The sequence below is a fragment of the Ursus arctos genome, chromosome X, assembly GCF_023065955.2.
Source record: "Ursus arctos isolate Adak ecotype North America chromosome X, UrsArc2.0, whole genome shotgun sequence".
Lineage (NCBI taxonomy): Eukaryota > Metazoa > Chordata > Mammalia > Carnivora > Ursidae > Ursus > Ursus arctos.
The window spans coordinates 17621588-17637244 of NC_079873.1; the positions used below are offsets into that span (position 1 = coordinate 17621588).

The 15657-nt window shown below is 42.7% G+C and overlaps 1 protein-coding gene across 3 annotated transcripts in view; it reads left to right on the forward strand.

Moving 5' to 3' along the window:
• PHEX (phosphate regulating endopeptidase X-linked) overlaps nucleotides 1–15657 on the forward strand; it is a 207032-nt gene that overhangs the window by 36005 nt on the left and 155370 nt on the right. For all 3 annotated transcript variants that reach the window (XM_048213359.2, XM_057310564.1, XM_048213360.2), the window contains 2 exons: nucleotides 10115–10201; nucleotides 11245–11471. In XM_048213359.2, coding sequence (XP_048069316.1) covers nucleotides 10115–10201; nucleotides 11245–11471 — 314 coding nt within the window. The remainder of the gene's footprint in view (nucleotides 1–10114; nucleotides 10202–11244; nucleotides 11472–15657) is intronic.

Here is a 15657-nt window from a genome sequence, read left to right on the forward strand (position 1 = left end):
AGATCGGTGTGGGAACCGATATTTCTGAGAGAAACATAAGCAAGTACGTGTGGGTATACTCACAGGTTTGCTTCCTCCAGTGGTCGTTTCGACTAAGTTCCAAATGGAGTGACTTGTCCTACCTGCTCTCTATTCTGAATTCATAAGTTCACTTCCCCAAGGCCCAAACATTTCTTGTTACTAATTTTATTCCTTTAGCCTATCATTTGTTTTCTCTCTGGTTCCTCACTCTAATTTGGTGCTGTTGGCCATCATTGTTTATTTCTGTCTTTGCCCTACATCCGAGGAAGGGAAGGTCAAGGAAATTATGTGACTTGCCCAAACCAATCCAGCCATATAATTTGTCCCCCACAGATTATGGGTCTAACATTTCAAATGTCCAATTTTAACCCAGGCGGAAAGAGCTGCATGAGCTGAGGATTTGTCCAGCTGGTGCCTTTGAGGAAACCCAAGAAGCCCAGTGTGACTGGAGCTCAGAGTCGGAAGGGAAAAGGGACAAAAGACAAGACTGAAGAGAAAGGAGGGGCCAGAGCATGCAGGCCTTGTAGGCTGTGTAAAGATTTTTGCCTCTGTCCTTGGGCACTGGGAACCCATTTGTAAATGTCACATTGAGGGGCGTGATGGGTTTTACCAGAGCGCACTGGCCACATGTAGAGAATGGCTTGGAGGAGGGAGTTAATGCATGGAGACCAGTTCACCAGGCCCTATCACGCTGTTCTGTTTTCTAGCTTGGGATCCAGATGGAGGTAGAGTTTGTTACAGAAAACCCCAAGCATTATCGGGTATTCTTTTCTCTGTGTTCTCCTCAGGGCAGCGTGAAGGGTCATTGGCTCTTCTCTGTAGCCCCTGGTTTCTTTGATCTTAGGAATGTACTTCACAAGCATGACCAGTTCCCCAGAATCTGCTGGGGAAGCCCCAGCAGCGGCCGGCAGGCGTGGAAGTTTGCTGTCTTCCCAACAGTGCTTTTGCTTCTTTGGCTTATGCCAAAGGTGCTGTTGCTTCCCCTCTTTGGGATAGAGAAGGGAAGAGAGCCCAGTTCCTAATCCCTCACTGCTGGAAACCCCATTTAAGAAGGACAGCCTGGGGCTCCTGGGTGGCTCAGTCGGTTAAGCGTCTCGACTCTTGATTTCAGCTCAGGGCATGATTTCAGCTCAGGGCATGATCTCAGGGTCGTGAGGTCGAGCCCCTCATCGGCTCCAAGCTAAGTGCAGAGTCTGCTTGTCTCTCTCCCTCTGCTCCTCCTCTCTCTGTCTCTCTCTCTCTCAAATAAAGTCTTAAAAAAAAAAAAAAAACAGCCTTTCTTGACCACACAGTGTAGTTTGAACAGCCAGGAATAGAACCACTGCTACTCTTACCTCCTCATGGAAGGTGGGAGTGAAAACAGGGGTTAGTTGGGAAGTGGGTTTTTAAACCTATGTTTACAGTGTTTTGATGCTGCTTTCACAGATGAGGGAGGAATTGTGAAGTCTAGAGCTCAGATTTTTTAGGATTTGAGGGATGCAATATTTATCCCACTCTTCCTTGCCGTAGGGTGTGGTATAAGCTGGAGTTGAAAATAGCTGTCCTGTGTTTTTTTTTCACTTTGGAAGTCTTCCTGGCATCGTGTAGTTTTTTTTTTTTGTTTTTTGGTTTTTTCTTTTGGCTCTTGAACCAGTGAATCAACCCTCGTCTTAAACCCCTATCGCATTTCACCTTTGAGAAAGGAACTTTTTAAAGCTGGACTTTGCAGAACTGAGGAACTAACTTAGACTTAAATGGGCCAATATGATGAAAGCATCTCCAGAACAAAACAAAGGAGCGCTCTCCTTGAAGAATGTTGACATTTAATTAAAAGGAAGCTGTGGAGTGAGGAAATCAGCAATCAGCATTGACTTTGAGTGGGATGGGGAATGGGGGAGGAGGGAATCTGGGCTGGATCACAGGCATCAAGAAGGTCTAGGGATAATTGTCACCTATATCTCAGTGAAGTTGGGGGAAATAAAGGAGTGCTGGTGACTGCTGTTGGTTCTCAAAGTGAGTTCCCTCTACCTATGGAGTTGGCATTACCCGGGAATTTGTTAGAAATGCAAATTTCTGGGCCATACGCTAGACCTCCTGAATTAAACACTCCTGAATTAGCACTCAGTGTTTTAATAAACCCTTCCAATGGTTCTGATGCCTGTTTGAGGTTGGACACCACTGGTTCAGACTAGGACATAATGTGAAGAAAAGCCTTAGGGACCAGCTCACTATGTCCTGCCCCTAATCTCACCAGGGCTCCCATCCCTGGCTAGGTGCCTCAGGAGTGTGTCTCCCTGGTCACAAATAGGGTGATGGGGCAAAGTGTGTAGATGGCTGAGCACAGTCAGTCCAGCGCTGCAAAAACATGTCTCGATGTCACCAGGGAATGCCTTTCTTCCAGTTAAGATTGAGAGCTCTGTTAAAGTCCGTGAGGGCGTTGCTGCCTCTGGCCTAGCCACTTGGGGGCCTTGTTCTCACACACAAAAGCAACTTGCGCAGTTTTACTGGGTACCTGATGGTTGATGAACAGGAGTTAGAGACCTGAACCCAAATCAGAGATCTAACCTTTACTACCTGAGTTTCCTTGGATAGGTTCTTAGGGTTTTCTCACGAGTAGAGTAGAATGGGATCAGTGATAAATGCTTCTTAGGGTTTGTGGGAGATTAATTGAGGTCATGTACAATACACCTGGCACAGAGCAGATGTTTAATAAATGAATGCTATCACTGTTGGGTCCTTGGATGTTCAGGACTACTCAGGAAGGACCCCTGCAGGGTATATAACCATGCATGGCCTTTCCCTTATAACGTTAAGATGGTAGAAATAGGCAGGACAAAATAAATAATTAGGGTTTTTACTCAAGGAAAAAAACCGAAGATGGATTTTGGTGACTTTAAATTCACCACAGGCCTTACATTGAATTATCTGCTAAGATCCAAATTATCTAACTAGGAAAGCTATTTTTATGAGTTAAAATATCATATTGGTAAAGTCATTGTAATTCTATGCTGTCAAAGAGTAATGTTAAAATTTAGTTTAAATTATTTTGAAGTGTAACCCTGATAGGTGTAATCCTTATAAATTCACTTGTAAGTGGACATAATAAAAGAGTTACCTTCTATTAGACTTTTGTAGTGTCTGGCAGTTTTATGAAATTGATTCCATTATGGGCAGAGAGGTCTTTTGTGTTAAATGGGGGCTATTTTTATGTTATTTGGTAACCCATGATTTAGATCGATGAGTTAGAGGTTTTTAGTGCCCCTAAAATAATCTCTGCCCCTTTTTCTTAAGCGGATGCCAGCCAACAATGATGATTTATAAGCTGATCATAAAAAATGAACAGAGAAAAGGATTCTGACAGATTCTCTCCCTGTATTTAGGTGGGAGTTTCCCGGAAGAATGAGAAATATCGGTTCTTATTGTCTTTTCAGTGTGTCAGAAAGCCTCAGGTAATGCCGAGCGTGACTGGCTATGGGTGGAGGAGCTGCGGAGTTGAGTGTCACACCATTCGTGTGAAAACATCAGGGTTATGGGCTCCACAGACCATGACTTAGTTAACTTGAATTTTATGTTTTAATGAGAATAACAATGGGCTTTGCAAGCTGATTTAGAGTCTCCAGGTCCAGCTGCCTAAGAGTTTAATACCCATGCAGTGTGAGTTAGAAAAATGAAATTTCTCAGTACGGTAAATAAACCGAGGAGCCTGGAAACCAAATTGAAGTCTGTAGCCTGGAAAATCAACAAGGACTAAAAATAGTAAGATTAGAGGCGACAGTCTACCATGGACCATCCAAAGGTGGTTTTTAAGTACCACCAAAGGAGAAGCCAGGCCATGATATGATAGGTTTAAAAATAAATATATTTCTAGAGAACACTGTGTTTGTTACATAGGTGTGGAAGGGCATACTTTTCCAAAGTTTTGATTTTTCCTGTTTTTTTCTTTTAACTAGAATTAAGAGGACACTCCCCCTGATTTCTGAGGGAGAAATGTTGGCATAATGTACCGTGAGATTGAGAATTCACCTTGATGGCGTGTGGCGTGAAGGTTTGAGAATGCAGTTACTGTGAGTGTTAAGCGCATCAGGCACACAGCTTCAGCATCCATCAGTCTCTTAGCAGGTAGCCAGAGAGCAAGCACGTGGAAGGGTTGCAGGGTTGGGAGAAAAAACACAAAGGAGCATGGAGTTCCTGTGCTCTGGAACCATCTCCTTCAAATGGCATCAGCTCAGCACCAAGATTCTTGGTAGTTGTTTGCTCATAGGACTAAAACTTTGTGCACGTGAAATTTTTGAAAACCGGATTAGGTGAAAAGGTCCTAAATATTGGAGAAACTTCAAAAGACTGGCCTGAGCTGCATGTGACTGTTGTGAGCTCTTGACTTACCAGGGGACTTCCGAGTCTTCAGGGGTCTGGTCCTTCCTTTACAATTCTCTTCTGTTCCAGAGCCCTCAGTAAAGGTCCTGTCTCAGCAGGAGAAGTGAATTGAGTGAGTAGGACTGGTGGTCCTGTCTCAGCTTCTGAGCTTAAAGGAAGTTGGATGCCAACTAAGTATTTGCCCCCAGATGGAAGACCAGGAAGTGGATGGTTGAGCTGAGACCACCATCCTAAAACCTGTTGTTCCTGAAAACCGGTGAATGAAGGCTTGGATTTCATTGTATGATACAGAGACTGGGATGTGAGAAAAGGAGATTATGGATGTTTGTGTAATCAGGACATTGCTGATTATAACAAGCAATAATAAAAGAAGCCCAACTTCTCACAGTTCCTTTTCTGTTGGATGAACAACTCTCAGACTTAACCTTATTAGGAACTCAACTCTGCAAATGTGGACTGAGCACCAACCATGCCAAGCAGTAGGCCCTGGGTGCTCAAGATGAATGTGACCCAGACCCCTGCCCCACAGACTACTCAGTGTAATGGAGACTAGCCATTGTTAAGGCCAATTTTATGTACCGAGATGACTTTTCATGTCACAGTACTTGTGACCCAATGACCAAGAATACCTTCTTCATTAAAATTCTCCCTCTAGCTGTCCCCTGTGAAGCCAGGCTTGTGTTACAAAGACATGGTTGTCCACACCATGGGCAGAAACTAATTCTACACTGACTGTAGATATAAATGTGAAACAATAAGGGTTCTGTAAAAAACGTAGAACATTATGACATTGGGAGAGGCAAAGGCTTCTTAAATGGGACACAAAATACATTAACCATACACCAAAAAAGGGGAACTTGGAATATATTAAAGAATTCAACAATTTTATTTGATTAAGGTTAATGAGAAGAAAAAATACATAATATTTTTTTGTGTAATGTTCAAATTTGATGATCGGAGGCACTTCGAAACCAACTTTATAGTCCCAGGTTTGTCGCATGATAGGTTTTTATGAACTGGAGTTTTCCTTTTCTGTTGTAACATGGTCAAGAATACCTGGAAGGGGGTGAAGATTGAGAAATTGTCCAAGAAACAACACAGATGATGATGGGAATGCCCTTGTGTGGGTGACCCAGGAGCCCTTCTCAGTGCTTTAGGGACATTTTAATCACCTGAGTAATTGCCTTTGATAGGCAGGCTTGTTTTCTGCTCATTAATTACTCTCCAGGCTAGACTTTATTCCTCTTACCATTAATTCAAATACAGAGATAATAAAATGGATGCTGCCAGCTGATTGCCACATCACTGTCTGCATATCAATGCTCTCCTGCCTGCTTGGGCATGAGGGGGAGCGGAGGAGGGAAAGGGTTTGACAAGTAACCTGTGATAGGTGAATTTGTTTTAAAAGCTATATTTTGGTACAGAAACCAGAATTTTGACACAGACAGGCATACCTCACTTTATTGGACTTCCCTTTCTTGGGCTTGGCAGGTACGGCGGGTTTTTTTTGTTTTTTGTTTTTTTGTTTTTTGTTTTGTTTTGTTTTTTTACAAACTGGAGGCTTGTGGTAACCCTGTATTGAGCAAATCTGTTAGGCGCGATTTTCTCAACAGCGTTGCTCACTTTATGTCTCTGTGTCATATTTTGGTAATTCTTAGAATATTTCAAACCTGTTCATTTGTTATGGTGATCTGTGATCAGTGAGCTTTGATGTTATCATTGTAATTGTTTTGGGGCTCCACGAACCATAGAAGATGGCAAACTTAATTGATAAATGTTGTGTCCATTCTGGCTGCTCTCCCAACTGGCCGTTTGCCTGTCTTGCTCCCTCTCCTCAGGCCTCCCTATTCTGAGACACAGCAATATTGAAATCAGGCCAATTAATAACCCTACAGTGGCCTCTAAGTGTTGAAGTGAAAGGAAGATTCACACATCTCTTACTTTAAATCAAAAGCTAGAAGTGATTAAGCTTAGTGAGGAAGGTATGTTGAAAGCTTGGCCTCTGGCACCAAACAGTTCACCAAGTTGTGAATGCAAAGGAAACACTGTTGAAGGAAATTAAGAGTGCTCCTCCAGGGAACACACGAATGATAAGAGAGCAAAACAGCCTTCTTGCTGAGCTGGAGAAAGTTGCAGTGGTCTGGACAGAAGACAAACCAACCACAGTATACATACGCTCAGACCAAAGCCTAATGCAGAACAAGGCCCTAAGTCTCTTGAACTCTGGGAAGTCTGAGAGAGGTGAGGAAGCTGCAGAAGCAAAGTTGGAAACCAGTAGAAGTTGATTCGTGAAGTTTAAGGAAAGAAGCTGTCTCCCTAATATAAGGTGAAGCAGCGTTATCCAGTTACCCAGATATCCAGGTTCTCCAGAAGATCTAGCTAAGATAATTCATGAAGATGACTACACTCCACACAACACATTTTCAATGTAGGTGGAACAAGCCTTATTTTAGAAGAAGAAGCCATGTAGGACTTTAATAGCTAGAGAGGAGAAGCCAGTGTCTGGCTTCAAAGCTTCCAAGGACAGGTTGTCTTGTGAGGGGCTAATGTGGCCCTGGTGACTTTAAGTTGAAGCCAATGCTCATTGACTGTTCTGAAGATCCTGGGGCCCTTAAGGGTTATGCTAAATCTACTCTGCTTGTGCTCTCTAAATGGAACAGCAAAGCGTGGATGACAGCACATCTGTTCACAACATAGTTTAGTGAGTATTTTAAACCTACCGTTGAGACATATTAGCTCAGAAAAAACTTATGACTGCTCATTGACAGTGCACCTGGTCACCCAAGAGCTCTGATGGAGCTGGACAGTGAGGTTAATGTTGCCTTCATGCCCCCTAACATAGCATCCACTCTGCAGCCCCTGGATCAAGGAGTTATTTTGACTTTCAAGTCTTATTACTTAAGAAATAGGTTTCATAAGGCTATAGCTGCCACAGGTAGTGATTCCTGTGGTGGATCTGGGGACAGTAAATAGAAAACCTCCTGGAAAGGACTCACCATTCTAGATGGCATTAAGAACATGTGTGATTCATGGGAAAAGGTCAAAATACCAACACTCACAGGAGTCTGGAAGAAGCTGATTCCAGCTGTCATGGATGACTTGGAGGGGTTCAAGACTTCAGGGGAGAAAGTAATTTCAAATGTGGTGGAAATAGCAAGAGAACTAGAACCAGAAGTGGAGCCTGAAGTTGTGAGTGAACTGCTGTCATCTCATGATCAAACTTGAATAGATGAGGAGTTTTTTCTTACGGACGAACAGAGAAAGTGGTTTCTTTCTTTCTTTTTTTAAAGATTTATTTATTTATTTGAGAGAGTACAAGTGGGAGCAGCAGAGGGAGAGTGAGAGAGAATCTCAAGCAGACCCCACGCTGATTGCAGAGCCCAATGCGGGGCTCGATCTCACGACCATGAGATCATGACCTGAGCCGAAACCAAGAGTCAGATGTTTAACCGACTGTGCCACCCAGGCACCCCGAGAAAGTGGTTTCTTGAGGTGGAATCTACTCCTGGCCAAGACCCTGTGACGGTTGTTGAAATGACAACCAAGGATTTAGAATATTACATAAACTTAGTTGATAAAGTAGTAGCAGGGTTTGAGAGGATTGATTGAAAAAAGTTATCTGTGGGTAAAATGCCATCAAACAGCATCTCATGCTATAGAGAAATAGTTCATGAGAGGAACTATGTAGCAAACTTCACTGTTGTCTTATTTTAAGAAATTGCCACAGCCACCCCAACCTTCCGCAACCAGCACCCTGATCGGTCAGCAGCCATCCACATCTAGGCAAAACCCTCCACCAGCAAAAAGAATAGAACTTGTTGAAAACTCAGATGATGGTTAGCATTTTGTAGCAATAAAGTATTTTTTAAAATTAAGGTATTACTTTTTTTTTTAAGACATGATGCTATTGCATACTTGATCGACTACAGTATAGTGTAAACATAACTTTTATATGCACTGGGAAGCCACAAAATTCATTTGACTCGCTTTATTGCAATATTCCCTTTTTTGCAATAGTCTGGAACTGTACCCACAATATCTCTGGGGTATGCCTGAACAAATTATTGATATTTGTGCACAGTTAGGGTTTTGGGAATGCCCTACTTGGCATCGCATGTCCTCTTTTTACCTTCTTGTGATACACAGACTGCGTTGGGTGCACACTCAGGTGCATATTTACTACTTTGAGTTCTTTGGCTCCCATGGCTTGTTTTTGGTCTTCAGGGTGCTCTTGTTTGCAATCTGTGGAGTGTTTATAGCATTGGAATAACATTACATCCCTAAATGGAATTTGGATTGCTTACTTCCAAATGTGTCTCCCCAACAGTCCGATGACTGTGGAAGTAATACAGTGAAAGGCGCCTGATCGGATTTGAATAGAAATCTATGTGGGCTTGGTTTTAGAGCTTTCTGTTTATTAAACAAACAAACAAACAAACAAACAAACCAATCTTCCTTCTTGATCCTTGGGGCTAGTTATCCTGTATTTATTGCTATGATCATACACAAGAAAGAAACACCAAACAAGTTGAAACAATTGAAAACGCCCACATCCAACTCAGTTTATTTTATTTGAATCTGTGTAGTTCTGTGGAGTTGCTTGATGTACAGGTGCTTATAAAAAACTGGACAGGAGCTCTGGATTGCATTTTTTTTTAAAGTAGAACTTCTAGTTTAGAAGTAGAGATTCTTCTTCAGGGAACATGTAATCATTGATTAATTTGATTAGCAGTCTCCATTGTGTCTTGAAGCTATTCAGAGTACTGTGGGGGCATCTGTTGTGCCGTCATTTGGAGGCAGCTAGGTTGTTTCTGAAATAAACTCCAAATGCCTTGACAACGGCAGTTTGACATAGCTCGATGTAGGCAGTGTCACGCTGCTGCTCAGGGATTCTTCATCTTGACTTCAGTAGGTAAATGAGTACAGTACATCCGAGGTGTGTTTTGGGGGGAGGGGAGGGTAGTTGGCTCAGCTATACTTTAGACAGCCTTTCCCTCCCCCTCTACGTAGTTGTGACAGCTGTCATTTTCCACCTTCAAACAATACCATCAGTGATGTTATAAATTGCAGATCGTTTTCCGGGTGTGCTCATGACTATGCTGGCAGCCATTTTATATACACGACCTCATTTCAATGGCCAGGACTCCGCACGTGTAAATGGACAAGTTTTCAGGCAATTTGGGTAGGCTTTCCAATCTCGCCTCTCCATTTCCTGTCTAAACAACTTCTCCCATGTCCACAGCATGTTTATGCAACATCGAATAAAACTTCTAATGGGCAATTTCTTCCAGGTGACCTCCCTGAGAGGCTGGGCTGTGAAGAAATCTTAAGAAATCCGACCCTGATGAAATTGCCTCCTTTGAGAATATTACTCGGTGCAGAAACAAGGAACAGAATTCAGTTATTTCTGGTCCTTGAATAAATGAATTCTGTTTCTTTTTATGTAGGTGGCGAAAACATTAACCCCTGTAGCAGGTCTGGTCTGAGTCGGAAATTGAACTTTCGGTTTCTCTGAATTAGGAGAGCCTGAGAAAAGAGAAAGTTAATTTTTTTTTTATTTGAACCTCAAGCAAGTTGTACTTGGTTCTGCTGTCTGTATATCTTTTATAGATGTGTCTTTTCCGGGGTTGTCTGTCTTTACATTTAATTTTCCGGAGGCCGGGACTGTGGTTATCGAATGACCTCTAAGTTGGCGCCATGTGTGGGTGGATACTAATGAATCCTTTCTTAACCTTCCTAGCACTTTTGGAGAAATCTATCAGTAGAAGGCGGGACACCGAAGCCATACAGAAAGCCAAAATCCTTTATTCATCTTGCATGAATGAGAGTGAGTAATAAAGAAAATAACTAAAATATTTAACAGCCTATCCTTCAGAGAGTCTATTAATGTTTAAAGATATTGTTTGAGGAAAGCAAGAACTACTAAGAATTCGATTAATGTTTAAAAGTGTTGTTTGAAGAAAGTAACAATTCTCAAAGACTGAATCTTGACTCTCCCTGTCTTAATGTTCTGTTGCTGGCTTGATGGAGAAAATAGGAAAATAATTTTATTTCTTTGGCTTGGATTCTTTAGATAGCAGTTACTCCATGAGAAACTCGGGTAGGGTCAAGAGAGCAAACCCCACCAAGACAAGCCCTGTCTGGCTTGAGAAGGAGCCTGGGAGAGAGGGCATTTGGGAGTGTTGCTGTATCCCATAGAACCTTACCAGGGCCTAGGAAAATCCAGATTCCCAGGTGGGCCAGGCTCCTTCTGCTTCTCCATCAGCCTAACAGGCATCTTAGCCAGGTGTCTTAGGCCTGTCTTGGCATCTTGGGTCTGATTGGAGTTAAGGTTAACACTTGCCATTTTCTCTGGTGTGGTTTCTTAAGACCGCTGCAAGAAGAAGCCAGTGCCTGTGGGTAGTGTGTTACCTTGTTTAGGATTTGGGGTATTATTTGGTGAGCTAGAAGAAGGTAGTAAAAGATGACCAAAGAGTCTGGAGGCATTAATTCACATGTATTGGGGAGTGGTTGGTTGTACTGAATGGTTTCCTTTACTTAGGATTGTTCCTTTGTCTTGCAGAGTATCCTCAGCCTAGTATTGCTCATTGGGCTGTAGAGAGCCCATCTTTTCTTGTCGGGAATATCCAGCAGCTTCCCTAGTCAGCTCTCCTGGCAAGAACACCAAGTTTAGGCAGTCACATTGAAGTGTGAGTCATAGTAGTAGTTCTGTCTCTGTGGTCCTGCTCAATCCACTGCACCTCTCTCTAACAGCGGAAATGTTAAGTTGAGGTCTTATGGGGAATTTTCTCTTGAGAAGATATACTTGCATTCTAGTTTGGTGATCCAGTTTGCAGTTCTAACTCTTCCTTTGTATTTGCTCCCTTTCAGAAGCGATCGAAAAAGCAGATGCCAAGCCATTGCTACACATCCTGCGGCATTCACCTTTCCGCTGGCCTGTGCTTGAATCTAATATTGGTCCTGAAGGAGTTTGGTCAGAGAGGAAGTTCAGTCTTTTGCATACCCTTGCAACGTTTCGTGGTCAATACAGCAATTCTGTGTTCATCCGATTGTATGTGTCCCCTGATGACAAGGTGTCCAACGAACACATTTTGAAGGTATAGTGAAGACTTGTTCATCCTGTTTGTTCAGTCCAAGGTTAGCCTTTTGGGGTGTCTTTCTGGGAAAAGAGACTCATCCTACCTTAGTGAAATCAGAGGATAAAAATTCTGTTAAACATTGGGATCTAGAATATTCCTTCCTTCCAGATTTGTAGAGTGTACATCATGAACAAACCAATTTTGTCAGCCTTTCAGGAAGCTGGGGAGTGAGTTTCAAATCATGTCTGATATGGCCATCAAATATCTACTCTGAGCATGTGTGGGGTCCCTAAATTCCAGTGGGCAGCAAGCCACAAAGACTTTGTGAACTCTGCTCTTCCCCACACCTCCTCGTTCCCCTGACAAAGGAACAACAATGAAAGATTCATCAGTGAAACAGCTTTGCGAGGATTCAAATAACATTTCTTAAATTGTTTTGTGTTTTGATCCTACTGTATTTTTTGCTTCCACAGTTACTTTTTTTTTCTTTTTAAGATGTTAAAAAATTTATTTTCTTGAGAGAGAGAATGAGCGAGAGAGAGCAGGAGCGAGGGAATGGGGAGAGGCAGAGGGAGAAGGAGACACCCCACTGTGGAGGGAGCCTGACGTGGGGCTCGATTATGGGGCTCCAGGATCATGACCTGAGCCGAAGGCAGATGCTTAACCGACTGAGCCACCCAGGTACCCCGCTTCCACAGTTACTTTGACCTATTGTGAAAATTTTATTGAATCACTGATTTTTTTCCCAGTTCCGTCCTTTGTCAAACCAGCAAATATTAGTGGTATATTGATGATCAAATTGTAGAAGTATAAAACCTTTAGAGTATATTACCTTCTTCTGCTATAAGTCACCTTTTAAAAAGCCACACCATGCAGTTTATTTTTTGATTTATACCAAGAGGCTGGCAATTTTTTGTTCTGTAAGGACCAGATAGTAACTATTTTAGGCTCTGTGGGCCATCTGGTCTCTGCCTCACCTACTCAACTCTACTCTTGTACCTGGGAGAGCAGCTGTAGACAGTGTATCCGTGGATGGGTGTGGTTGTGTGGCAGGCTGGCCGGCAGGCTGTGGTTGGCTCAGCTATACTTTAGACACTGGAAGTCTCAGTAAATCTCTAGTCACTGGAAGATTTCCCATCTACTCAGGAGGAAATTCTTAGTTCCAGAGGCATCTGTATTTTCATGCTGGGTGAAGGAACAAGAACTCTGCCTCATGCTGATAGGTTACTCACTTTAAAACCAACAAAGCAGATTTTTAAAAAGATTTTGTTTATTTATTTGAGAGTGAGAGAGAGAGAGAGCATGGATGTGGACGAGGGGCAGAAGGAGAGGGAGAGAAGCAGACTCCCTGCTGAGTAGGGAGCCTGACATGGGGGCTCGATCCCAGGACCCCAAGATCATGACCTGAGCCGAAATCGAGAGTCGGATGCTTTAAGCAGCTGAGCCACCCAGACGCCCCAAGGCTATCATTCTTAATTCCAGAACTATGACATCCTGTCAAACACCTGAAGTGGTATTTTGAAGTTAGATGAAGACTTTTAAACTTAAGTTTATGCACTCTCTTGGGTGATAGAAGATTTTTTTTTAAGGATTATTTATTTTAGAGAGAGAATGCGTGTGCGAGCACACACACAAGTGCGGGGCTGAGCGGGGGGAGGTGGAGCAGGGAGAGACAGAGGGAGAGGGAGAGAGAGAATCTCAAGCCATCTCAAGCCAACTCTCCGATGAGCCCAGAGACTGATGCAGAGCTCAATCTCACAAAACTGAGAACATGACCTGAGCCCAAATCAAGTCTGACGCTCAACCAACTGAGCCCCCCAGGCGCCCGTGGGTGATAGAAGATCTTGATTCACACACAGATAAGTAGTTGCAAATGGCAAGCATTTCATTTTTCACCAATTTCTGGACCTACTCTAAGAATTTATCTCCTTAAACATTTTATTGTGGAAAATAATACAAAAGTAAAAAGAATAGTACAATAAAATCCCATGTACTCATCAACCTAGCTTCAACAACTGGCAACTTTTGGCTGTTCTTGTTTTATCTAAACCCTTCCTTTTTGGGGGGAGGCTAGAGCATTTTATAGCAAATCTAAAATATAATATCGTTGCCCTGATAAACCAGTGTTTATCTAATGGGAAGGACTGTTATCACAGCCAAAAAAGTAACCATAATTGCATAATTAACATCTGGCACCTACTTAATTTTCAGTTTTCCTGAGTGTCTCAAACATTTCCTTTTAAAAAATTGAACAGTTGGTCTTTGATTCAGATTCCAAATAGGAATCTCATGTGCATTTGGATGATAAGTCGATTTTAATCTACAGCATTGTGAATTTGACTGATTTCAGGGCAACCTAATAGTTGATGAGGGAAAATTCTTGTTTATAGGAGAACCACAGCTTAAAAAATGCAAGAGCGAGAATAGAATTAAAAAGTTACCATTTAGGGGCGCCTGGTTGACTCTGTCAGTTAAGCATCTGCCTTCAGCTCAGATCATGATCCTGGGGTCCTGGGATTGAGCCCCACACTGGGCTTTCTGCTCAGTGGGGAGCCTTCTTCTCCTTCTGCCTTCCCCTCCCCCCACACCTGCGCTCATGCTCGCTCCCTCTCTCAAATGAATAAAGTCTTTAAAAAAAAGTTACCATTTAAAAAAATTTCTAATGAGATACAGGATCAAGGGAGCTACCATCCATAGGTGCTAAAACCGTTAGGTAAATGGTTGATGGGGGAGACTCAAGATAGAGAGATCATACTGACATCAAAAGCACCCAAATGTCGGTGGTAGCCTTGTTCGAAGTGGGGCAACCAGATCTTGTATACCTTCTGATACCAGGCAGTGGGAAGCATACACCATCACCAAAGATGTCTTGCTGAAAGAAAAGAAAAAAAAATGAACTTGGATGCTTACAGGAAACACGGGAAATAGAGGAACATGGTAACCAGTTTTTAACAGCTTGCCTTGCATACTTAATATTCAATTAAATGGATCCTGGAAACACTGGACTGTCAATGATAGAATAGTCTCTGAATATGAGGAGGTGCTCATGGACTTCCTGCTGTGCTGCTTTGCTGGCACGGTGACTCGTTCCAAACTGATGTGTTGGAGCATGGCTTGGGATCAGAGTGCAGCACAGGTTTGCTTTATTATATTTTTAATGATTTTATTTATTTATTTGAGAGAGAGAGAGAGAAAGCGTACATGAGTGGGGATGGGCAGAGGGAGAGGGAAAAGCAGACTCCCCGCTGAGCTGGGAGCCTGATGTGGGGCTCGATCCCAGGACCCCGGGATCATGACCTGAGCTGAAGGCAGACGCTCAACTGGCTGAGCCACCCAGGCGCCCCACAGGTTTTTATTTCTAGTTATGTCTCTGTACCACTTTATGTGAATGAATAGTCACACACCTGAGTTAACAAAACAGAGCTACAGTCTTTGTTACCGTGACACAGTTAGAAGTAGTTCAAGCTTGTGTCTAGATATGGTAAGAGAAGCTTTCTTCTGAGATTTGCATAAAACCCAATGAACCTGACAACAAGAATTAGTATATTGGTGACTGCCAGTGTTGTAAAATTTGTGAACGTTGCTTTTATTAGAAATAGTTAAAACTGTACAGAATTTGATTAAATATTCCAAGCCCCGGAGCATCTTTTATGTTTTGTGGGTCATAGTTTGAAAACCACTTGGGTAGTGGGGAAAAAAATAGGTTTTGGTGTTAAAGAGACTGAGGTTCAGGGTTTGGCTTTGTGATTGACTCAGTGAATATCTGTGTGCAAATTGTTTGACCTGTCTGCATCTTATTTTCCCCATGTGTATTGACCGGGGAATTAGAATGTACTTTTCACTGTTGCTGTGCAGTTTCAGTGAGGTGAGTGTGGTGACAGTTTGCAGCATAGATACTGGGACATAGTAGCACATGACAAAATGTACCCTTCTCTTAAAGCATGACAAGGCACCTGGTCAGAACCATTTGGAGAACCACTTGATCCTCTTCGATTTTAGTACCCAACATACCTCTTAGATCTCAAGTTCACGTGTGCGAAAAATAGGCAATTTCAGTTAGTCTCAACTCCGTCTGAGCTCCCATGCCACCTTGTAGTGGGAAACCGAACCAGTCTAGTCATTTCCCCACCTTCTGGTTGCCCCATTTCCTAGTCTTCTCCTGCGGTAGTGGGAGATTCTCCACTCATCAATTACCTGTTTCTGA